The sequence below is a fragment of the Chiloscyllium plagiosum genome, unplaced genomic scaffold (genome assembly GCF_037043375.1).
Source record: "Chiloscyllium plagiosum isolate Xiang-an unplaced genomic scaffold, Cpla_swu_hap1 HiC_scaffold_9, whole genome shotgun sequence".
In the NCBI taxonomy this organism is placed as follows: Eukaryota; Metazoa; Chordata; class Chondrichthyes; order Orectolobiformes; family Hemiscylliidae; genus Chiloscyllium; species Chiloscyllium plagiosum.
In genome coordinates, this window is record NW_028270147.1 from 69254061 (window position 1) to 69279461 (window position 25401).

General features: G+C 38.4%; 1 protein-coding gene across 3 annotated transcripts in view; it reads left to right on the top strand.

Moving 5' to 3' along the window:
• Window positions 1-5941: 5941 nt before the first annotated feature.
• edem3 (ER degradation enhancer, mannosidase alpha-like 3) overlaps window positions 5942-25401 on the top strand; it is a 77987-nt gene continuing 58527 nt past the window's right edge. Inside the window, exons 1-3 of one of the 3 annotated variants that reach the window (XM_087990758.1) lie at window positions 6120-6213; window positions 14843-14888; window positions 18507-18616. Coding sequence is in view for 2 of the 3 variants with exons in the window: in XM_043699563.2 (XP_043555498.2) it covers window positions 6080-6213; window positions 14843-14888 (180 nt within the window). In the remaining variant the exon portion in view is untranslated. Of the gene's footprint in view, window positions 6214-14842; window positions 14889-18506; window positions 18617-25401 lie in introns of all 3 variants that reach the window. The other 2 variants (XM_043699563.2, XM_043699564.2) reach the window with 2 other exon arrangements.

Sequence of the window (25401 nt, forward strand, 5' to 3'; positions counted from 1 at the left end):
CCATTCAACCCAGGCATTTGCATCCCCGTACCCAGTCTCTATCTCGATGGTCTGTTTCAAATCCTTTACCTCTATAATTTTTACTACTTTAGGATCATCGGGAGGGGTGAAAGGTTATATCTCATTACCCAGTAATTCTACCCATTTTCCCTGTCCTCTGCTAATTCGAAAACAACAGCCCACAAACTCCTTCCCATTTGCTTTCATTTCAATCCCAAATGTTTCATTTAATTGTATCTCATAAGTGCCACCTCCCAAAACTGCTTCGTGCCATGTGGTTTTTCTTATCGTTAAATATATGGGGTTACACTTTTTATCGGGACAATCGCGTGCTGGTCGGAAGGGGGTCCGGTGTATTGTGACAAGACCATTATACCAGGTACCATCCCCGAGGCCATCCCCATAGGACTTAAGATGTATCTCTGAGCTGCGGTATTGTCTCTGATTAGCTACATCCCCACAATTTACTAAGCTACATACATCAGTGTCTATTACTTGTGGATTATCAGACTCAGGAACCATTAATAGTACATATGAAAATGATATTTGACAAAATCCTAATACCAAGAGGACTAGCATCATAACTCTAAGCATTCCCAGTATTCTAATCACTATGCTAAAACACAAAAAGGCTTAATATACAATCTTACAGAAATAATCCCGCGCTCGCGTCGCCACTGTATAGTCAATTACTCAAAGTCTCTTTAGTCTGAGTTTCAGCGGGTCTTGCGTTGATTGCGTCCAGACTTCTTCCTCAACTGGAGGGTCCACTGGCCCTTTGATCCGAGTATAATGAGTCCAGCCTTTCTCCGCCGTCCTTATTGCCGTTTCGGTAGTCAAAAGAGCCTGATACGGCCCTTCCCAGTCTGGCTGCAGCTTAGTCTCTGTCCATGATTCTATTAAGACTCAATCTCCTGGCCGGATGGGATGAACGGCAAATTCAAGGGGCGGAGTCTGTGCCAATAGACCCTGTTTTCTGAGGAAAGATAAAGAGGAGGACAAGCCCAGTATATACTTCTTTAAAGGAGAAAGTGAGGTCTGCAGATGCTGGAGATCAGAGATGGAAATGTGTTGCTGGAAAAGCGCAGCAGGTCAGGCAGCATCTAGGGAACAGGAGAATCGACGTTTCGGGCATTCCTGAAGAAGGGCTAATGCCCGAAACGTCGATTCTCCTGATATACTTCTTTAAAAACAAATCTTTAGTTTCGGGAATTGGCAATTCTCCCTGCGTTCCCAGATAAGGTCATTCAAATAAGATTTCATAGGGGGATAGTCCCAAATCTTTCCTCCGCCAAGGGACAAGCCCAAAAGGCATCCTTTAAATCTATCACACTAAACCATTTGTGATCATGAGGGATCTTACTTAATAATGTGTAGGGGTTTGGCACCACTGGGTGCCTGACCTGTACTATCCGATTTAATGTTCTCAAATCCTGCACCAATCGATAAGTTCCATCAGATTTCCGCACTGGTAGAATTGGGGTATTATAAGGAGACATACATGGTTCCAATAGTCCATCTCTAATTAGTCCCTCAATTACTGGCTGCAGTCCTCGTTTACCTTCTATGGAAATAGGATATTGTCATTCACAGATAACGTCTCCTTTTCGTTTTAAATTTATTGTAAGGGGAGGGATCTGTAGTTTTCCACGATTCCCTTCTCTAGCCCATACAATAGGGTCTATTTTTCTCTCAGCATCCTCTGTCAACATCGCCAGTTGTACAACTAATTCTTTTTCCTGAACTCCAATCTCCAGTCCTAAAAGGATAATTAAATCTCTCCCCAGTAAGTTACTTCCTATATCAGGGATATACAGCAGTTCCCCTGTGATCCTATCCTTAGGATCTTCTATCATCATAGGTTCAAATACTGGAACAGTAAATCCTTCCCCTTTTACCCCTGAAACAAAGAAACAATAATTGACCGTGTTAACATTTCTACCTTCTTTGTTTTAAATTTCAGCAATGACCGTGCTGCCCCCGTATCTACTAGGAAGACTACCTCCTCCCTACACGGTCCCACCTTCAAGTTTATCAAGGGTTCCTGGTGGGCCCCCGAGGGCAGGAACCCCTGACACCCCTATTCTTCATCATAATTCATAAGCAGAATTGCCTTTTCTTCCCTTTGTAGATCAGGACACTCCCGCTTAAAATGCCCTATCTTTCCACAATAATAGCATCCTGCCTATAGCGACTTCCATCTCTGCCCCTGTCGCTCAAACCCTCTATCAAATGTTCCCCCTTGTCCTCTCCCTCTTCCTCTTCCTCTCTGTCCTACATGCTGCCTCCCGCTGCTCCGGTTGCCCACTATTGGTTCCATTCTCCCCTTAATTACCTCATCCACTGTAGCTACCATCATTTTCACCTTCTGTTTTTGTCTCTCATCCTCCCTTTTTACAAATACTTTCTGTGCCTCTCTCAACAATTCATCTAATGGTTTTTCGCTCCATGCTTCTATCTTCTGTATCTTTCTCTGTATGTCTGGCCATGCTTTTGTCACAAAATGTACTTTCAAAAGACCCTGTGCCACTGGGTCCTCAGGGTTCATTCCAGAGTAGTTCCGCATTGAGTCCCTTAATCTTTGCAAGAAAGCTGAGGGAGTCTCATCTTTCTCCTGTCTAATTTCAAAGGCTTTAATCAAATTCTGTGACTTCGGAACTGCCTCTCTTATTCCTTTTAGAATCAGGTCTTTCAATTCCCTCATTTCTTCTCCATGCTCTGGGTTTTGGTTTTCCCACTGGGGGTCTCTCCCTGTCCAGCATCCCCATCTCCAATCGGGTGTTCCCTGTCCCATATTTTAATGGCAGCTCCTCATATAAGTCCCCTTTCCTCCCCAGTAAATAGTATATTCAAAATAGACATTAATTCAGCCCAGGCATACAGACTGGGCCCCAAAAATTGATCAATTTGTTCAGACAACCCCACCGGATCCTCAACCAGGACCTCCATTTCCTTTTTAAATGTTCTGACCTCCCCACTGGTGAGGGGGGCACTTACAAACCCAATCTCTTTGTCCCCTATGGGTACCTCCCGAAGGGGATAAGTCGTTACGTTTTTCCCCTTTTTCTTTTTTTAAAGAAATATTGCAATATTTCTAGCTCCCCATAACTTCAAACACCAATTCATCAATTCATGCTTGACTAACCTTCAAAGCCTGTTCCTAACTTATAAATATATTTATATATATTTACGTTCATTTCTTCAGTATTTAATAGTCAAAATGCAAAATGCATACAGTTCCCAATTTTGCAATTCACTGTAAATACCCAGTTTTAGTCCTTTAATTTAGATCCAAAATTAGTTTTCTTAAATAGTCCTGACCAATCATTGCTCAATTACAATACTATAGGTCGTAAAATAATCAGAGCTTGCCTTAAAAGAATTTGTCTACTCAAGTTTTTTTTAAAAAAAAACTTCTAATGCATGAACAATGGCTGAATCCAAGGTCACAGATATTAACCATAGAATTTTGCTTTTACCACAATCTAATGTTGAACTGAAACTTCAACTGTCCTCCATAAATCGCTGTTATGTAAAGATAAAAGAGATTAGTTAGAAACTGATAGTAAGGCAGTCATGATCTGTAAAAAGAACAGGAGTTATCATTCCTTTTTTTTTAATCTCAATAGAATCCTTAACCTTAAAAGAAATCATGTTAAGTTTCCATAACAAAATCAGATTGAAAACAGTCCTGGAACACAAGCTCCAGGGAATAAAACACAAACATTCAATCACCAACAAACAAATGTTCACTCAAACCAAATCACAAAGGGTTAAACTTCCTACCAGCTGTACAGCTCTTTACATTCTCTCTCTCTCGCACATGGACATATAAACTCAGATATTCACAAACCCAGTCTTCGTCCGATCTGTACTTTGGCCAGAAGACAGCGGGACGAAGAATGGAGTCCTTAGTCCATACAAAGCAACAATATTTAATCATCTTTCTCCCTTGTACAAGTATTATTTTGCCAATTTCCACAACATCCTGCCCAAAGGACTTTCCGGAGGAATGTTGTAAGGGACCCCGCCACCATTTCCATTGCCGTGTCCTTACTTTGTTTCCCCGGAGGCTTTTTCCTTACCCAATGCGCAAGCCATAGTGAGTTCCTTCGTTAGTCCCTTATTAACTACTAAAACTCAATCCCGGCCACCAAGGCAATACTTAAAAGTCAATTTTCTTACCTTGGTCTGTGCACAGAATTGCCTGGCCCCTTTTATCACCGTATCTTCTATCGAGCTCCAATCACTGTCTGATTCAGATGTCTCTCTTATAGGATTCACATCAGTCACCCAAGGGAGCAGACCAAACCGGGACACGAGACCGTTCCTCAATGGGGAACGGGACGCGTCTTCCCAGTGTCCAAGGCCAGCCACTCCCCCCGGTGATGGAAGAAAATCCCGGACGAGCCCCCAATTGTGAGAAACAAAAGCTCACTCACTTTAATAATTTCAGTCCGAGACGAATATCTGAATCAGCCGTTTATTTGTACACCTATAGGTGGGTGCTTTGTCTAATTACCAGGTAAGGCAATGACAAAATGCACACCAAATCCAACAAACTCTCGAAATTTATACAGTTTGAATCCCCATATTTTTCCTTATTCCATTGTTTGTTCCCTGCTTCGCTTACATTACAGATTTCCTTAAAACTGATCCCACAACTTCTGTTTATCCTGTCTTGTCCGTGACAAACACTTATCTCTGACTCCCATAAGGGTGTTTGACGTCAGTCTATTGTAGATTATTGATTAGGCATATCTTTTCTTCTATCAGCATCTATCTCCATCCAGAGGCCACTTTGACCTCTTTAATTAGGGTTTGTTCCTGTGTCTCTGTGCAAGCGAGGAGAACAGATGTTTTCCTGTTTGCCCATATATCCACCATTGTTCTGTATTCACGTCTCATGCTAACATATCCTTTCTTTTTGCTGAATATCTATTTTCTCATTCCTGTTCTGTATCAGAATTTATACTTGCAGAAATAACATTAATTCATTTATATCCCACAGTCCATAAACAGAAACTGCTGGAAAAACTCAGCAGGTCTGACAGCATCTGTAGGATTAATGTTTTGAGTCTACTGACTCTTTCATATCAATGAATATGGTCCCTATACTTTATGTTTTCTCAGATTGCAAAATCTGAGTTATAATGGGAGGTTCAGTGGTATTATGGATACACAGCAAGGGGACTGACACTGAAAGATGGATTTGCGCCAGCAGAAAGTTAAGGGGGAGAAGAATCTATTAAAGGTTTTAGTACCCATCTCTTTTCCTGGTTCAAGTTAAAAATCACACAACATCAGGTTATAGTCGAACAGATTTATTTGGAAGTTCTAGCTTTCAGAGCGCTGCTCCTTCATCAGGTAGCTGTGGAGCAGCATCGTAAGACAGAATTTATAGCAAAAGATTACAGTGTCGTGCAATTGAAACGATATATTGAACAAACTTAGATTGTTCACCCCAGTCTAACACCGACACCGCTAAATCATGTTTTGCCGGTTTGTTTACTTCCGTTTCAAATCACTCCAAAGCAGGAGGAAGGGCCATCGATGTCAAATGTTAACTCTACAGATGTTACCAGAACACCAGCTGAGTCATGCCTGCATTATCTCGATTTCTAATAGACGCCTACTCCTTTCCATTGAGCTGCCGCTGGACCACAACTGATGGATACATCGCTCCGACGCCGGGGAATGATACACTGCTCAGAATCACAGCCAATCAGCGACCGGGGCGACACAAAGCGACACATTCCAATTGCGTGGGCAACAGCCAATCGGCGCAGTCGGACGAAATGATTGACAGCAATGGAAAACCGCTTAGCGGAGGTGCGGACGTGACGTCTCGCTCAGACACAGAACCAATCAGCGGTCGCTCTGTGGACGACCAGGAGGCGGGGACTGCGAAGTTGTCAACGTCAGTTGTCCAGCGTCACCTAAAGATGGCGACTACCAGGAAGAGGTGGGATTGGGAGCTGGAGACATTATAGTAGTTGACTGTGTGTGTGAATGGGATGCCCCTGTAGAGTTTTTGGCTTGTGTCTGTGTGTGTTTGTGGGTGGTGAGAATCGGCCCGATGAGCGGTATCGGAGGTGACAGAGAGAGGTTCCCACCCTCAGCCCTGTTGGGGTGGATGCTGCTGCTCGCTGTGTCCTGCCTTGGACTGAGGATGGTGGGCGCGATGGAGAAAGAGGAGAAACGCCAACTCAGGTGAGTAGATGTCGCCCTTTCACCTTCTCGTGACGCGTCACCAATGTGTACAAAAAGTGTGCCTTCTAAATCGGCAGTTTTTGCCACTTCAACACACCAGCCTGTTCCCAGTCCAACATCTCTGTCTCGGGCTTGCTGCAATCGTCTCGAGAAGCTCAGTGCAAGCTGGAAGAACGGCACCTCATTTTTCGCTAGGGAACTTTACAATCTTCTGGACTCAATATTGTGATCAGCAGGTTTTGGCGCTTGAGACACCTTCTTCCATGTCCAAACCCCAACTCTCTCACATCTGGCCTTGTTATCACATGGTCTGTTATTACACACAACTCATCGTTAGCCGCGAATAATCACCAATTAATAGCTATTCATTCTCCAAGTCTGACCAACTGTTCTTCAGTCTTTAGTCTCTCTCTCTCTCTCTCTCTCCAACTATTGTTTACTCCTCCGTTTCGGGGGCCATCTTCTGCATTTAAAAAAACTTCTTCCTAGCTACTATCAGTTCTGAAGAAGGGTCACCACCAGATCTGAAACTTTAACTCTGATTTCTATCCACAGATGCTGCTGTATATGCTGAGCTTTTCCAGCAATTCCTGTTTTCCTTCTGCTTGGGGTTAGTTCCCAACTAGACATTTGAACTTTAAGTGGGGGAGAGAAAAAAATCTGGTTTATTTCTTTAGATTTTGACCTAATGAAATAGTGACTCTTCCAAGAGGTTTTTCATGTTAAGTGTATCTTATGGAATATCTCTGTGCAAAAACAACTTCTTCCTAGCTACTGTCAGTTCTGAAGTCATTTAAGAGACTGCTGGACATGCATATGGTCAAAGAAATTTGAGGGTGCATACATGAGGATCAATGGTCAGCATAACATCGTGGGCTGAAGAGCCTGTTCTGTGCTGTACTGTTGTATGTTCTATGTTTAAAACGATTGTATCATTTTTCAAAAATGAATTGTGGTTAGTATGACTGTGTCTCCTGCTAAAATCTGACTTGAGAGTTCTTTGTAATTTCTTAAGGATCAAAGCAGAGACCATTATTTAGATAGTTTTCACGTTTCTGTCGACAGTAGTGCTGTCATTATTAAAAGATGGTTGTATGGGTCAGGAAATAAGAAAATATACTCATTGCAATGGGCAGTTTGTAATTTTGCACAACGCAAAAAAGGAGATATTGTGTGCCAGATCTTAATAAATTCAGTAGGGAAAATAATCTTTAAAGAACAGGGCTTTTACTGTTGGGCAACTAAAATAACATGTATTAGGTCTACTAGGTATTTTTAAAAATAAAAATAGGAACATTTCAAAATTATTTTTAAAAGTATATGACGGGTTTTGTATTTTTGAAGTTCCTTGCTGTAAAGGAAGCTCTAAAGAAGCATAGAGTTAGGTTAATGTAGTAGAGTTATTCTGCCTGATTCACCCCTTCATGTTTAGGTTTTTAGGTCATTGATGTCAGCTTCTCATTGCATCAATATTTCCTGGTTTTAAACAATTAATATTTAAGGTGTTGAATGAAAGACTGTGAAAATCTGATTTGCTATATTGACATTTTTGCTGGATGTAAACTGATATGTGAGAAAGTAATGATGATTGGATGAGGAAAATTTGTAGGCAAATTGTTTAAATTCAGATTTCATTATGGGACTGTTCACTTTGTAATATTGTTCAAATATCTGTGGGGACAATTGGTATTGACTGATGAAATTATCTGCAGATGGAATTCCTTTGTAAAATGAAATATTTATGTCTCTACGTATGGTTTAAAGAAGCACTTACAATTTAAAAACTGCTTCAAATAATTTTGTATAATGCATGCCACACTAAAAAATTGTCAGTTGAATGATAGTAGCTGGCATTTAGTCATTTGACTATAGATTATATATCTGATATACAGTTGGTCCTGTAGCCTTTTTCTGTAATATGAATGGAATATTATCACTGCAATGGGAAGTTAAATCTACATGTTCTTGTGTTAACTATTGCAATCAATTGTAATTACTGAAGCTTTTATCACTTTTTTGTTTGGACCATAAAGGCGAATTGGCTAATCTAAATGGACAGACATGGCTGTGATGCCTTATAAGCTGTACGGACCCCATCCACTTAGTGATGGATACTTCATGAGAGAGGTGAAAGGACTGATAAAATAATAGGCTAATTATGGGATAGATCCTGGAAAACTCCACTGTAACTCCTTAGGCAGTTTAAACTAAGTTGAGGAATTCACACTGACTTTGACATACATCACAGATTCCTCCCTTTGGTATAGCATAATTTCTGCCCTAGACTGAAGCAGGTTCACCTCTTTTCCTTTAAAACAAAAATGCAATTAATCTACATTCAGTACAAAAATTAGCAACCTGTTTCACAGGCTTACTATTCCTGAGAGAATAACTTCTAACTATTCAACATTGTCCTGTTCTTGGATAATCTATAAACATGGCCTTGTTCTTTGTTTGAATTCATCCAAAGCATCTTATTTTCAAATCAACCTGTTTCAGAAGTATTATTACCCACCTCTGGACAGGATAGAATTTGATCCTGGATGTCCTGGCTCAGAGATAGGGACATAATCACTGTGCCACAAAAATCCCATTATCCAAAGTATACAGAATCAAGTTCTTTGACCTTATTTGCATAGTTAAGGATTTTAAATTGTGAATAAATAATGTGACTCTCTCTTTAACATCCTCTTGAAAACCTCAATATCTCCTACCATGTGAGACCAAAATTGGACATTGTATTCTAATCAATGCATAACCAATACCTTAACCAACCAGAACAAAATAATATATTTTTGTTTTGTAATGAATTTTCCTCTGAGTAGGATATAGAAGACTGTTTCTGTTAGCTATTATTGCAGTTTATTTGTCATGACCATTTCATGAGTGATGTACAATAACATGGATTTTTCTTTCACTTCTTGATTAAATTAAGTTTGATGTAAGGTTTATATATAATTACTGCTAAATTTGTTACATGCTTAACACTACTTTTTTTTTTTCTCAGTTTAAACATGGTTTGCCAAATATTGATATGTTGTCTCAACATATCGAAGTTGACTTGCAGCAGTTGAATATTTGTTTCAGTTCCCATGCAGCTTAGTTTCATCCACAAATTTTCATATCATTCCTTCAGTGCACCCATCTAGGGTCATTAATGTAAATAATAAAGCTCTTACAGCTCAGCACCAATTGCTGTTTATATCTGCTGTTGCCAATTTAAATTCTATTATTTCCTGCCAAACTGTCTTGTAACCATCTTTGTACATACATCACTAATAATGCTTATTCATTCTTTTGAGACTCTGTGATTCTTTGTTTCCTGTGAAAGGACTTGTTGTTTTTTGATATTTTGCATCTGCCCTCTACCTGGAACTAATCAAGGATTTCAATATTTCAAGTTGAGTTTTAAAGTTTGGTAATGTTGCAGTAGGATTATTGATTTTGAAACCAAATTTACTGATTTAACTGGCTGTGGTATGAACTCTAGTGCTGGTTCTGTTATTAAAGGCAACATACTCAGTAACTTGGCTACTCCACATTTTTGGGAGTCCCTGTTAGGTTGTGTTAAATTGTATTCATCTCCATTGATTGCTGCATTGTTTTGAAACTGACAGTACATTCCAAAATCAATAAACAAAATTTTTCTCATAATGTAAACTATCCAACAGTATTGTGCTTATTTCTTTTTAATTTTTGTGAAATGTCCATGCCACTCAAAAGTTTTAGATTAGATTAGGTTAGATTAGATCAGATGCCCTACAGTGTGGAAACAGGCCCTTCAGCCCAACAAGCCCACACCGACCTTCCGAAGCGTATCCCACTCAGACCCATTTCCCTCTGACTAATAGTTTTAAGTTAATAGTCCAATAAATAATAAGGTACTTTCTCTTCCACCAACAATAGATGTGGAATGCCTGAAAACATAAGTGGTGTACTGTGGAAGATGGAATGGCACTTTAGGGTTGGTTTTGTTTTTGTCCATGGAATGTGTTAAGAATTTACTTCTGTTTACATGTTTTACTGATGTACTTAATAGTGGAAAAAAAGTCAAAATGTATTTCCTGTGCTCTTAGTGTTACATATGCTAAAATGGTGAGCACAGTTTGGAGATTAATCAGTTAAGATGTGGCTTTCTCAAATTTCAAAGGGGTAAATATTGGAATTGTTATGGCAAATAAACCTCTGAGAGGATGACTGCAAAGTACAAATTAATTATATCAGCCTTGAATGGCTTTATTGGCTGTAAATGCTTAGTTCCGGATATGTTGCCTATAGCTACAACAGATGTGATTACCAGCATTTTCAATAGACTACCAATATCTTTACTGTTTGTTGTTCTTGGACGGAATTACACTAAAAATAGTGGTGGTATGTACAGTTATGTCCTGTATAAATTGTTTAAAAATGTAAAAGGCTCTGAAAACAATATAATCTGTTGAAGAAGTTAATGTTAAGAATCTATAGTTTGCAAAACAAAAATTGCTTTTGTGCATTCCACAGAGTGAGAAATAGTGTGTAGGTTTGCTCACTGAGCTGTAGGTTTGATACTCAGACGTTTCATTACCTGGCTAGGCAACATCATCAGTGGCGACCTCCAAGTGAAGCGAAGCTGTTGTCTCCTGCTTTCTATTTATATCTTTCTCCTGGATGGGGTTCCTGGGGTTTGTGGTGATGTCATTTCCTGTTCGTTTTCTGAGGGGTTGATAGATGGTATCTAGATCTGTGTGTTTGTTTATGGCGTTGTGGTTGGAGTGGCACTCCAACCAAAACGCCATAAACAAACACACAGATCTAGATACCATCTATCAACCCCTCAGAAAACGAATAGGAAATGACATCACCACAAACCCCAGGAATCCCATCCAGGAGAAAGATATAAATAGAAAGCAGGAGACAACAGCTTCGCTTCACTTGGAGGTCGCCACTGATGATGATGTTACCTAGCCAGGTAATGAAACGTCTGAGTATCAAACCTACAGCTCAGCGAGCAAACCTACACCTTAAACCTCAACTTGAGCTACAAACCTTGCAAAAAAGAGTGAGAAATTGTTGCTCTATCATTCATAGTTTTTTAAACCTCCTGCTAACTCTCTTAATTTTATTTAGATGATCACAGAATGGTTACCATGCATACTCTCATGATTTACCCAAAGGACAAATACAGTAAAGTAATAAGAGGAGAGAGAAATAACTTGTATTTATTTAGTGCATCTCATCTCTTCAAAGTCCCAAATATTTCACAGGCAATAAATTGTTTGAATTACATACAAATTGCTGCATTTTGTCTGTACAGTATCAGGGTCTCACAAACCAAACACAATAATTTACATTTAACTTTTTAGGAATTGATAATTAATGGGTAAGTGTTGGCTCTCTCTCTCGCTTGCATGCTCTTTCTCTCACTCTCTCCACTACCACCACTCTCTGTGGTATATAGTACCATGGGGACCTGTAAATTGAACAAAGCAATCCCTTTCCAGTTGTCTGTACGACAGTAACACGTCTTTTAAATACCTTTTTTAAAATGTGTATTTTTATCTCATGTGTAGCAGTAAGTGCTTAATACATAAAATGCTGAAAATACTCAGCACAATCCGTCAGCATCTGTGGAGAGGAAATCAGTTAATATTTCACATCTGTAACCTTTCAGATGTGAAACAAATTCAATATCTAATGGCACAGTGGGAGGGCAAATTGTAAATCATATGAACTAAGAATTTTTAAATGCGTTCTAAATCCGTGATTTATGAAGTCTTAATTTATTTGATGAAATCGTGGAACAGATTGATTTAATATGAAAATGGGTGGAAACTTTGGGGTAAGGCTGATCAGAGATGAATTGCTTAAATGATTTTAGAACAGGTACTTTAGAAATAATACATTTGTCCTTTGCTGTATTCTTTTTTTAAAAAACTTCCAATCGTCAGATATATGATCACTTCTGGTCACATTTATAATGTGTTCTCTAATTGCATACAATTTTTAATTTCCTCTGTCAGCCATGCTTGACTGACCACTTCAGAGTTTTTGTATGCTGAACAAATGTACAGTTGCTGTAAGCCATGTAATAGTTCTTTTAAAGACTGTTTGTTTGTTGCCATATCTTTTAAAATATTTTTCCAATCCAATTCAGCTAATTTTGGCTCATGCTTTCATTATTTTTCCTTATCAAATGTAATATACTTGTTTGTTGTTTTTTTTTGGATACATGGTACCCACCTACTTTTTTTCCCTTTTGTTTTACGTGAGTGTCAAAAGCTAGTCTTGCATCCGTACATCTCCCTGCTGTATAGTATAAGAGAATCAGAATACAAATTGTGGCACTGATTCTGCATACACCTTATTAAACTTGTAGCAGAATCAAAGCCTATATTTTCATAGGGCACCGATGCCATTAATTTTCTGAATTTTGTTTTACTATGGGATGCTGTTGTTGTAGGGGAATGTGTGAATTTTATTGGCTACATTCCTGTCCGAGATCTTAGTATTTTGGTCACCAGCCTGAGACTAGGCAGTGTACAGATAATATTTTTTGAGAAGGTAACGAGCAAATTCTACAAAGGAGAGCCAGTGAATGTGACTTGTTTGGATTTCCAGTAGGCTTTTGTTAAGGTGCCTTACAGGATGCTGCTAAGTAAGATAAGAGCCCATGGTGTTAAGGTCAAGGTACTGGCATGAATTGAGGATTGGCTGACTGACAGGACACAGAGAATGAGGATAAAGGGTTAATTTTTCAGGATGGTAGCTGGTGATTACCGCAAAGGTCAGTGTAGGACCACAACTATTCACATTATAAATTAACGATCTAGATGAAGCAACTGAGGCCATTGTTAATAACTTTTCAGATGACACAAAGGTAAGAGCAGACAGTGTTGAGGAAACTGGGAAGCTATAGAAGAACTTAGGCGAGGAGAGTGGGGGCAAAGTAGCAGCAGGTGGAATAAAGTTTGGGAATGTCTGCAGTTATGCACTTTGGTAGGAAGAATAGAGGTGCAGTCTTTCTAACTGGACAGGAGCATTTTGAACACTGGTTAGAAGATAGTTAAAAACAATCAGTTACAGAGGTGTAATTAAAAGCCCCTGGAGCAGGCAGAACTTGAACCCAGACGCCCTGGCTACCACTGTGCCATAAGAGCCTTAAACAATCTTTTGTACTCCGCTATATAGTGAGATATTGGGGAAGATGGCTAAGAATTTAGATAAAGATGTTGGTTTTAAAAGAATATCTTAAATAAGGAAAGAAGGAGTTGGTGATATCCGAAGAAGGAATGTCAGATTTAAAGACCCCTGCGATTAACTGCAAGCTTCCACTGATGGAGCGATTAAAGATGGTCTTGTTCAGAGGGCAAACCCTATATGAAAATAAGGATGAGAAATTTAAAATCAAGGCATTGTTTAATTGGAAGTCATATTGATCAATGATCCCAGGGTGATGGTCAAATTGAAGTTGGTGAGTGTTAGAAGACAGCCAGCACAAGTTTGGATGACCTCCAGTTTATGGTGGATAGGAAAGGTGCTAAATTATTTTGAGTATGTTTAAACTAAAGTTAATTTGGGATTATGATTGGCATGGACTGAAGGATCTGGTTCTGTACTGTATGACTCTATCACTCTACAATGTTTGGACATGAATACATAGGATCATAACTGTTTCAGAAAATTTAAGACACGTGTTATTTTCTTTTGACCTTTTAAGACAAATAATTTGCTATGTCCCACATTCTAGTCCACAGTTGTAAAGTTTGAATTGATTGCAAGTTGCAATTGTGATGAACAGCAAGTATTTTTCTCTCGAGTAAATTTAGAAGTAATAGTTGTAACTTAAAACTAGTCAAGTTATGAGCACAATTACATTTTCAATATAAGAATATGCAAATTTTTGGCTTCTAATAATATATTAAATATCTTGGTATTGAACACTCTGAGAATAACTTTTCAGTCGAGTGTTAGTTTTAAAGTAGCATGAGATTTGAAAACATAACTGAAATTAGCATTGGGGATTTTCCCTAAGTGAATCAGGTAAAAATATCATGAAGTCTTTGAGATTTGTGTGGGGGTAGGAGAGAGGATTCTGTCGTGACTATTCTAAAGCGACTCAAAAGTGGCATAAGTTGTACAGTGTGCTCTTCTTTGCAAATAATACCATGCTGGATATGTAGCTTCTGAGTTTAGAATTTCAACACAGTAACAACCATAAATTTACTTCGGTTGAAACTAAATTTTGTTCTGTTCTTGGCAGTTATAGAGGAAAAATGTAGTTGTGCCAAATACCACATTTATTCCTCATACTATTAAACTTTAAATGAATTAAAAATAGCAAAAGGGAAGGCTTTATTTATTATATAAAATGGCAGAAACTTCACAAGTGAAATTAATCGTTGATCACTGGCTTGTTCTAAGAAGTTTTCAAATACCAGTCAGCTTTCTCTGCTGTACAGCAATTGTGGTCCATGCAAGTTGTAAATGTACATAGAAAATCTTGCATTAATAAAGTGCTCTTCACAACTAATGACTTCTCAAAGTGCTTTACAACCAATTAAGAAATTTTGGTGTGTAATTGCTATTGTTATGTAAAATTGTGTCCTAATTACAATTGTACTAAAATTTTGATTTTTTTTACTTGCAGGGATCAAGTACTAGAGATGTTTGATCATGCTTATCAAAATTACATGGTAAGCTGCACCAATCTTTGTGTTGAGATGGTTTAAATTTGCATGCATTTATGTTTTTCTAGGAACGTGAAAACATTGCATTTAAGGGACAGTTCTACTTCCGTAAAGACAGAAACGAAAATTGTGATTATCAAGACAGTGTTGAAAGATATTACAACAAAGTCCATATCTCCAACATATTGTAGAAACTTAAATGAAGATTTGATTGTTTTTGAGTATTTAGGTCTATTACTTGTGTCCGTTAAAATATTTCAAATTGACATGTATATATTATTCTTTGCAGCTGTTATCATCAAGTCATTAGCACAGTATTATACCAGACATTTTGCAATAATTATGCAAATGAAGGTTTTGGACTTTGAAAGTTTTTGTTTCTTAAACAATTTGTTAATTTAAAATGAGGAAAATTTTACCAAACTACTCCAGTCAAAACACTGAGTCTTCAGTCATTTGTGTACAGTTTTATTGTTCCAGTTTGATCATTTTTACTCTGCATTTGCAATTTGATCCATGGTCAGGTGCCAAAGCACTGAACTGGTTCAGCAAATTTACAAGGTTAGCAGGTGTGGCTGTAGAACTAGAGACTGATAATTTAAAGCCAACTATTTGCTAAGAGGGCTATAATTTTATAATTTGCCATTGCAGTCAATTCTATGTTAGACAGGATCTAACAATACTAATGTAATTTTAGAACAATGTGAGTAGTCAGCGTAGTTATTCTGCCAAGTCATATTTGATCAAGTGAGAGGCAAAACTGTTGGGCAGCCTCCAATTGCTGGTGAAAGTTCGAGTGTTATGGAAGATAACTTGATCATTGCTGAATTTGAATATTGCTGAAAAAAAGATATATTTTGTCAAAGCTTTTAGTTTTGCACTCATCAGGACAATTCACAGGAACATCAATGGAAAGGTGAACAACATTCTTTTAATGCTACCTGTAAAGGCACTGCCATAGAGAATACACCAGTTAGATAATAGCTGATTTGTTGACTGCCAGACTTTATTTAACTTTAAATCAGGCAAACTGACTGTGATTGGTCAAGGCTTTGCCCTGTGAAATGCACCAGAAAATTGGTTTCACCTATATTGTTCAGATGAAATAGACACGTTTGTATGAAAATGTTCTTTCTATCTACAAAGGACAGGATCTTGTATATTATTTTAAAATATTTTTTATGAGGTGGACTTTTCTGGCTAACCCAGCATTTATTGTCCATCCTTAATTGTCCAGAGGCTAGTTAACAGTCAACTGCGTTGCTGTGGATCTACAGCCTCATGGGTGCGAGGTCAGGTGAGTGGCAGATTTGCTGCCCAAAGGAAACGTGTAAACCATATGGGTTTTTATGATAATCAGCACTTGCATAGTCACCATCAGATTTGATTTTTATTGAATTCAGGTTTTACTGTCTTCTACTGGAGTTCACAACCACGTCCCAAAACATTAGCCTGGGTGGTCATAGATTGCCAGTTCAGTCACATTACCACTACTCCACTACTTCCTCAATTAACTGAGTTATGTAGTTTTTGGTACGCTCTGGAGCATTATACTGCGATCTTAAAATTGATTGTCAGCGTAATTATTAGCACAGTCTTGATTATTTAGCAAATGTTTCACAATTGCAAAATTACATTTGCTGTTAGGTATTGTATTTAAAGGTTTGCAATCATAGGCTGATTGTGTATGGTCAATATATAGTGTGGTCCTGAGAAGTGTTCAGTCTACCTCTGATTACCCTTTTAGGTATGAGATATCTCAAAAGTCTGAGCAAAAGTTGAAGCTAGCTGTTTCATAATGCATTCACAAGTGGTGGTTGCCACTAACAGTATCCTCCTGTCAAGTCAAAGACATTCAGCCAATGTCAAATGAGTAATATGGTTTGTGAATTTTGTTGTTGATGTGTTGCCAAGCCATAGGCTGTCACCCCAATTATAGATAGTCTATATTGATTAGCGTATATCCTTGTTTATTGGCATATCTCCTAGTGTCTCCCTTGCCTTGCAAAGTACTGATTGTATCCAATCAGTCCATGTTTACAAAGTTTTCTAACATTAGATGTGGTCCTATGATTGGATAATGAAATAATCCTGAGTGTGCTAAGAACTACACTGACATTTAAGTTTGTCAGTCAAACTCACAGTATAATGCATTTATATGCAACTTCCAGTGCATGTAAAAATGTAGGGCCCAATTCTTTGCAGACAGGGAGAACATGTTCACCACACTATACCTGTTTCAACTGAACAGAATAGGTAACAACCATTGTCTGATTCACTGGTGCATTCCTCTGATAATGCCTCGATGAATCAGAGTCCACTTGCCAACCAATCAGTATGTTATTATCATATAATATTAAAAAATTGTTTCCCTTTTTATCAGTATCCTTGTGAATGGTCCAGATGAGTGCAGAATGAAAAATTTCAGCAAAGTGTCAAAATATTTCAATGTTATCAAATACCTATTTTTAAATGTTACAAAGGCTACAAAGGTCCATTGGTCTACTTTTGAACGAAGCAAGGAAAGCATTAGTATTTAATTTGTGCCTTGTCACAAAGTGCTTCACTGGCACAGATTCACTTTTTGAAGTGCTACCATAGTTACTATGTAAGCCAATGCAGCATCTAATTTGCACACAGTAAAGTTTCTCAAACAAGAAATGAGCTGAATGATTACTTAAGATCATAAGACCTAGGAGCGGAAGTAAGGCCATTCGGCCCATCGAGTCCACTCCGCCATTCAATCATGGCTGATGGGCATTTCAACTCCACTTACCCGCATTCTCCCCGTAGCCCTTAATTCCTTGTGACATCAGGAATTTATCAATTTCTGCTTTGAAGACATTTAGCGTCCCAGCCTCCACTTCACTCTGTGGTAATAAATTCCACAGGCCCACCACTCTGGCTGAAGAAATGTCTCCGCATTTCTGTTCTGAATTTACCCCCTCTAATTCTAAGGCTGTGTCCACGGATCCTAGTCTCCTCGCCTAACGGAAACAATTTCCTAGCGTCCACTTGGCTGAGAGATAAATTAAAAATGTTCATTAAATTGTGCCAGGGATCTTTTCTGTCAGTAGGAAGATGGACATTGACATTCATTTGACATCTCATTCAAAAGTTAGTAATTTTAATAATGTAGCACTTAGTGCAATTAGGCTACATTGTTCATGCCCTGAGCCCAATTTCAGCAATGGAGCTTGAGCCCATGAACATTTGATTCAGTGATATGATTGCTAAATAACTGAACCAAACTTAATTTTAAAATTTAGGAGTTAACTTTGCATGGTTATCATTATAATGAGAAATTTGCATTATTGATGGCACTATCTCAGTTTAATTTACATGCACTATAACATAGGATAGATTCGATAAAATATCGAGATGTGGAAATTTAACTTAAAACTGCATTTAATACGATGAACTTGTTTTGTGGGAAACTCCATAATCTATCAAAACAATGTTATGTAAAGACTATTATTTCAAGTTGATTGTAATACAGTTCTAAAGTATAGTGATTGATTATAAGTTAAATATTTAATTTTCAATTATTAGCACTTTAAATTAATGTACTGTGGTAAAAGAACTGAGTCATGGTACTATACATACATTTTCTTAAATTCCTAGTTGACCATCGGTTTCAAAATAAAAGCTGAACATTGCAGATGGTGGAGATCTGAAGTCAAATTCTCCAGAAAGCGCTGGAGAAACTCAGCATCTGTGGAGAAATAAATTAAGTTAATGTTTTGAGTCTGATATGACTCTTTGGAACAGTTTCTCCAAAATTTCTGTTTTTGTTTGTTGCTATACTAAATTTGATATTCAGGTCAACAAGATTAGACAGTAGGAGAGGACTAACTGCACCTAGGTGGAGGTAGAGGATAAGGTGAGGGAGAGGAGGAGGGTGAAGGATCAATTTTAGAGCAAGCTGATAAGGTTATCAGGGTAAAAGAAGGCTTAGATTATGGAAGGAGGGTTCAGCAAAGTTTGGAGACATTTTTGCCTACTCTGTGGTTTGAGAAGAGGATTCCAGATCTGATTTTTTTTTTAGTCTGATCTGATTCCCTCATCACTGTCAGGATGGAAAGTTCGTCTAATATTTATTGTCAGCTGGTGATGATAACAGCATGACATAATTTGTGAGAATGGGTAAGATGAATGAGCAACGTGACTCAACTGGAGATATGAATGGCAAGTTTTTTTTTCACCTGAATAGGAGGGTAGATAAACTGTTCTTGTCAATGATGGAAAGGGATAGTTAGATTTTGTTAGGTCAGAACGGAACTGTGAGGATTGCAAAAAAAACAATTCAGATTTTCTAGTCATTGTAGGTCAGAGAGAGAGAGGAAAACAAGAGCTGATTTTGTAGCCCCAGAATGACTTGATAGGAATCGGCAAGGGTTATTGGCTGCAATTGTTCTCAGTGATATTCACAGATCTGTCATTGGAAGTTTACTCTGAGTTCCTTTTTTATGTTCTTGTTCATGTGGTTCATTTTAGATTAGATTAGGTTTCCCTACAGTGTGGAAACAGGCCCTTCGGCTCAACACCGACCCTCTGAAGAATAACCCACCCAGACCCCTATCCCTCTGACTAATGCACCTAACGCTACGAGCAATTTAGCGTGGCCAATTCACCTGACTTGCACATCTTCGGACTGTGGGAGGAAACCCATGCAGACACTGGGAGAATGTGCAAACTCCACACTGACAGTCACCTGAGGCTAGAATCGAACCTGGGACCCTGGTGCTGTGAGGCAGCAGTGCTAGCCTCTGAACCATCGTGCCATGAATATTTTTGAGTAATTATTTCCCTACATCCTATTTTTGTCCAGATATTTGAATGAATCAAGATTTCCTGTGGGATTTATGATGGAAGGATACTTGATTAAGACTAGCATTGTTGGGAGTTTTGTCCTTTTTTTTTGTCTTTGTCTTTGTATGGAAGGTCTGTATCAAACCGCAAGAACCTTTACTGTATAGTTTGTAATAATGTATAGGCAAATCATTTGATGTAGAATTATTATATAATGTTGGTTGAACCCCTTTGTAATTATGTATACATGGCACGACCTTCAGAATGCGAGCTAGCGAGCAATGTATGTGGAATGTTGCAATTACATGCTGTTTTTAATCTGTTATAAATAGACGGAAACTTGATTTCAGTTCAGGTAGTAAATACTTTGCGTTACAAAGTACAACACTGAGCATTTTTAAAAAATAATGTCTTGTTGAAATATTGAAGGTTTGGTGTTGACTGAACATGAATTTGTGGATTTTGATCATTGTAGAAATAATTATATTCCAATGCAGTGTTGATATTATTAGGACTTTTCAGTGGTAGAAATGACATTTGGCCTGCAAATAAGAATTAATGTTGCTACGTTCCAGCTCGGAAAAAGCAAGATATAAAAATACCACATCTCTGTCCATCAGGTAGAAAACTATTTGTTTTCCCAGTTAGATTCTGCTGTGGTCTCCCTGAAATATTGTCAGATGTGCAAGTGTAAATAACACATTCTCAAGATTTATTATCTTTCCATTGCTCAGCTAAGTTTCTTTCTATTACTGTAACCTTTACTATGTCACTGGGATGATCACAAACTTGAAAAATACAGACTTCCAGTTGCTCTAATAGCAAACACAATAAAACACTATCATTAACTCTGATTGCTCTGTGTTGAATAGGTAGCAATGTGGTTATTGCAGCATTCAAATCTGATGTTTTCTTTTGTCACTGAGCTCATATTGTCTATCCTTGGTAAACCAGCATATGAACAACTGATTTAACAGTTCACATCTGTGTAATAATTTCAAACAATTGTAAAAAGCCTCATGTTGGTAATAAGGAAAACTCTTGAATCTATCACAAAGGATGTGATAACTGGATGCTTAGAAAATAGTAGTAAGATTGAGCAGAGTTAGAATGGACTTAAAAAGGGAAATGATATTTGACAAACAAATTAAATATTGTTTGAGGATGTACTGTGCAATGCTAATGAGGGGGAACCAGCTGATGAGGTGTATTTAGATTTTCAGAAGACTATCAATAACAGAGGGATAGTAAGCACAATGAAGTATATGAGCTACTATACTCAGATGGATTTTGAATTGATCAATAGAAAATACAGCATAGAAATATGCAGTAATTGTCAGGCTGGCAGTCTGTGTTAGTCGGGGTGCTGCAACGATCAGGCGTAGGCTATTTGCAATATTTATTAATGATTTGGATTTGTGAACCTAATGTAATTTTACAAGTTTGCTGATGACACTAAGTGAGTTGTGAGGAAGGTGAAAGTGGCTTCAGGGTGATTTTAGATAGGTTAAGTTGAGTCGGCAACAGCATGACAGATGGAATATAATTATAGAATATGGGATGTAATCCACCTTGGTAGGAAAGTCAGCAGAGTATTTCTGAACTGGTGAAAGATTGAGAAGTGTTAATGTTCACAAAGACTTGGGTGATGATGTTTATAAGTCACTGAAAGTTAAAATGCAGGTCTAACAAGCACAAGAAGGCAGTTGGTATGTTGACCTTTATTGCAAGAGGACTTGAGTAAAGAAGCACATATGTATTGCTTCATAGAACCTTGGTGACACTAAACCTAGAGTATGGTGTTGCCTGACCCCAGGAAGGGTATTCTTAATTTTCACAGAGAAGGCACAGCAAAGCTTCATCAGAAGTAGAGACTTCTATCTGTTTTTTCTTTGGGGGGGAAAGTAGAAATTTGCCAACTGATGCCTCTATGCATTTTTATATGCATTCATGTTTCAAGTTCTCTCCCAGTATACACTGTCTAGTTTGTACCTAGATAACATAAGTTTGATATTGTTAGCTGGATTTTGCATTGAACACACCAGAAGTCTGGGTGCCACATAATTGCTGTCTGAATAGTCCTACTCTAAGTGTGAATGAATAACTACAGTCAAAGGTTCTTTTTCATGATGCTGGTTCAGTGCAACTCTATAACATTTAAAATATAGGACTTGTATTCAAAATGTTTGTCTCATCTAACCAGTTCTAAAGCATCGCAATAGGTTATCATACAATGATACTGACAAAGGTGCTGATATTTTTAGTTTGAAAGTCATGGTTTTATAATCCCAGCACCTTTTTTTTAACAAAAATAAATTGAAAACTCCCAGTCATTCTAATCAAAAGACAAATGCCGCAAGGTTTCACATCTTAACCAAAACATTTCTCTACAAGAGTTGAACAAAGCAAGCATTGCTAATTTCACACTATATTTCACAAGCATTTGTACTCTTACCCCAATAATTACATCAGCGCACACCCCATTCTATTTTTGTTTTCCTTTTAAGAGTTCCCCTATACTTTAGTGATCTTGAGGGTTCCTTCCTTTTCCTGGAACCAAACCAAGGTCTCGGGAATTCTTTTTGAATCTCGGGTGTTCCTACTATGTGAAAAATAGGAAATTTCTTGCGCCCTTCCACTGCCATCTGACTAGGTGAACCCTCAGACTGTATCTTTCAAAACCTCACTGTTATTGATTCCCCAGTTCCAGCATGGACCTCATGGCATTCTTGTTAAGTCTCTTTTTTTTAAAGAAAAAGCTTTTGTTTTATTCACTTGTGGTAGGTGGACTTTGCTAGCATTTATTGCCCATCTCTAGTTGCTCTTGAGAAGGTGATAGTGATCTGTCGTCTTGAACTGCTGCAAACTGATCCTTGTTTATGATTGTCCTCTGTTTCTGGTCCAATAGCTTTTGGCAAATTCTCTTTGTATGTTTCAAACCTGCTCCCAGCGTGTCCCAAACTACTTCTGTCCTGCGTATCTGTGAAAAATCATGCATACAAAATCCAAACCCAAGCCCTGCCTGGCTGCTATTGTTCTGTATTGAAATGGAGTGCACTGGGGTATCTCAGAAATTTAAACAAATTAATTATCTCTAACTTCAAACATCCTTTTTATGTAAATCCATGATTGAAGCAGTGACAGGATCTTGGCGTTTACTGAGGTGATCTTTTATTGAGATTGATGCAATCCAGGAGCGCTCTCTGCTGTGTCTGGAGTGTGAACGTCGGTCAGTGGAGGGCATTGGGGTGCTGGAGAGAGAGGCAGATGAAGGGCTGGGCTGGGTGTAGAGGGTAGCTAGGGAAGGAGGCTGCATGTGTTTTGGGGGTTGGAGAAAGGAGTTGCACATATTAGTGGTAGGTTTGAGGAAGGGGCTGCATATGGTGGGGCTGGAGAAGGAAACTGAAAGCAGGGGATGGAGCGGATGAATTCTGCAAGTGAGGGGTTCTAGGGAAGTTGGAGGATCCATGGGGTGTGGAAGAGGGCTGCAAGTGGCAGAGTGGAAGAAGGCTTCTATAGTGGGTGGAGAGGGTGGTTGCAAAGGATTGAACACTTTTAAACCCATCAGCAAAGGCACTTGGGATCCAAGTAAACTTTGAATCACCGAGATGGTGAATTTCTTGAAAATAATATGAAATCACTGGTTTAAAAATGCTTCACTTCAGGCACTACTACATTTGGAAAAAAATGTAGTGAGTTCTTCTAACAAACATGAGCAATTGTTAAATTTTAAATTTTGAAATGCAGAAAACAGAATAGTAGATGCATGCTTAATATGGTTCAGTTTTTGAGTATGTATGATGGAAACAGATTAGCTGTGACTTCATCCATCTGTGGAAATTCTGCTTTTGGGAGCATTTTTTGTGTAGAAGTATGGATCAATCATTTTGAAAACACATTTGTTAATTTACAACTGTTTTACACCAATTTTGAACAATGTAGTGTCTAGGAAATTAAGAAAAACATTGTGTTGTGGCTTTAAATTTAATGGAAAGCTACGTTTCCTCTTCTGTGTGGATATCCAAAGTCTGTATGCGGCAGGAATTCTGAAGCTGGAAGTTAATGCATTGGGCCACCGATTAGCCTGCATGGACCCTCAGAGTGGTAGCATGGCCATGTAATCTAGAGGGAGTGTTGTTGGAGAATAGATAATTAATGTAGATATTGATGACTTATTCTAATTCTAGCAACATAGAAACTGGAGTAGACCATTCAGCCCCTCAAACCTGCCCACCATTCAATAAGATCATAGTGAATCTATGGTCTAACTCCATATATCTGCTTTGGGCCCATATTCCTTCATACCCTTGCTTATTAAATACTTGTCTATCTTATGTTTAAATTCAATAATTGAATTGGCATTGACAGCTATTTCAGGAAGAGAGTTCCAAACTTCCACTACTGTTTGCATGTAGAAGTGCTTTCTTATATCTCCCCTGAATGGCCTGGCCCTAATTTTTAGTGTTGAGAATGTGTTGCTGGAAAAGCACAGCAGGTCAGGCAGCATCCGAGGAGCAGGAAAATTGACGTTTCGGACCGGAGCCCTCCATCAGGAATGGAAGAAGATGTGGCTCTAGTAGTGAGTCTGCTTGAGGACGTGGCTGAAGAGCTTCAGGGCAGAGGAGAGAACCTGGGGAGTACTGTGAGAGAGGGATTTACTGAGATCTTTGTAGAGAGAGGAGAGCTTCTTCAAGGTCCGCATTCTTTGAAGAGGCTTTGCAGTAAGGTTGAAATCAACTAGGAGATGGTGAGGTCTGCAGATGCTAGAAATCAGAGTTGAGTGTGTTGCTGGAAAAGCACAGCAGGTCAGGCAGCATCTGAAGAGCAGGAAAATCGACGTTTCTGGCCAGAGCTCTTCCTCAGAAACACACTCTCAACTCTGATTTCCATCATCTGCAGACTTCAACTGTCTCCTGGGCCAAATTTTTAATCAATGCCCCTGGTTCTGGACACTCCAACTAATGGAAATAATCAATTCTTTTCTACTGAGTCTTTCCCTGTTCATATCCTGAAGACTTTGATGTCAATCACCCCTTAACATTCTCAATTCTAGAGAATGAAGGCCACTTTGTCTAATCTCTCCTCATAACTCTTGAAGTCAAGGTATCATCCTCGTAAACCTACATTGAACTTCCCCCAGGTCAAAAGATCTTTTCTTGGGTGTAGTGCAAAGGTCTGCTCACAGTTCCTCTTATTGGGGTCTAACTGTGGCTTTGTATAACTGCAGCATTACGTTTATATCTCTATACTCCAGCCCTTTAGGTAGTCAAGACCATGGAATGATGGCCTTGCTATCTTCTGCATCTATGCACCTGAGCTCCCAAATCTTGTTGGGCATTCACTGTATTTAACTTTTTTGAAAAAAAAAACCCTGATCTATCTTTTCTCAGTCCGAAATGGATAATCTCACATGTGCTCACATCTACCACAGCTCTGCCACTAACCTAATCTATCCATATCTTGTTGTAATTTTGTCCTGTTGTAAACATTGTCTGCAATGCTGCCTAATTTTGTTCTGTCATAAAATTTAGATATTTGACTTTTTTAATGACACTGTCTAAGGTTGTTAACGAATATTGTGAATAATTGAAGCCTCAACACACATCCCTGCAAGATATCACTCATCTCTTTCTGCCAATTTAGGTACTTATCTATTATTCCAAACTTGTTTCCTGTCACTGCAACCAATTTCCTATCCACGTCAGTC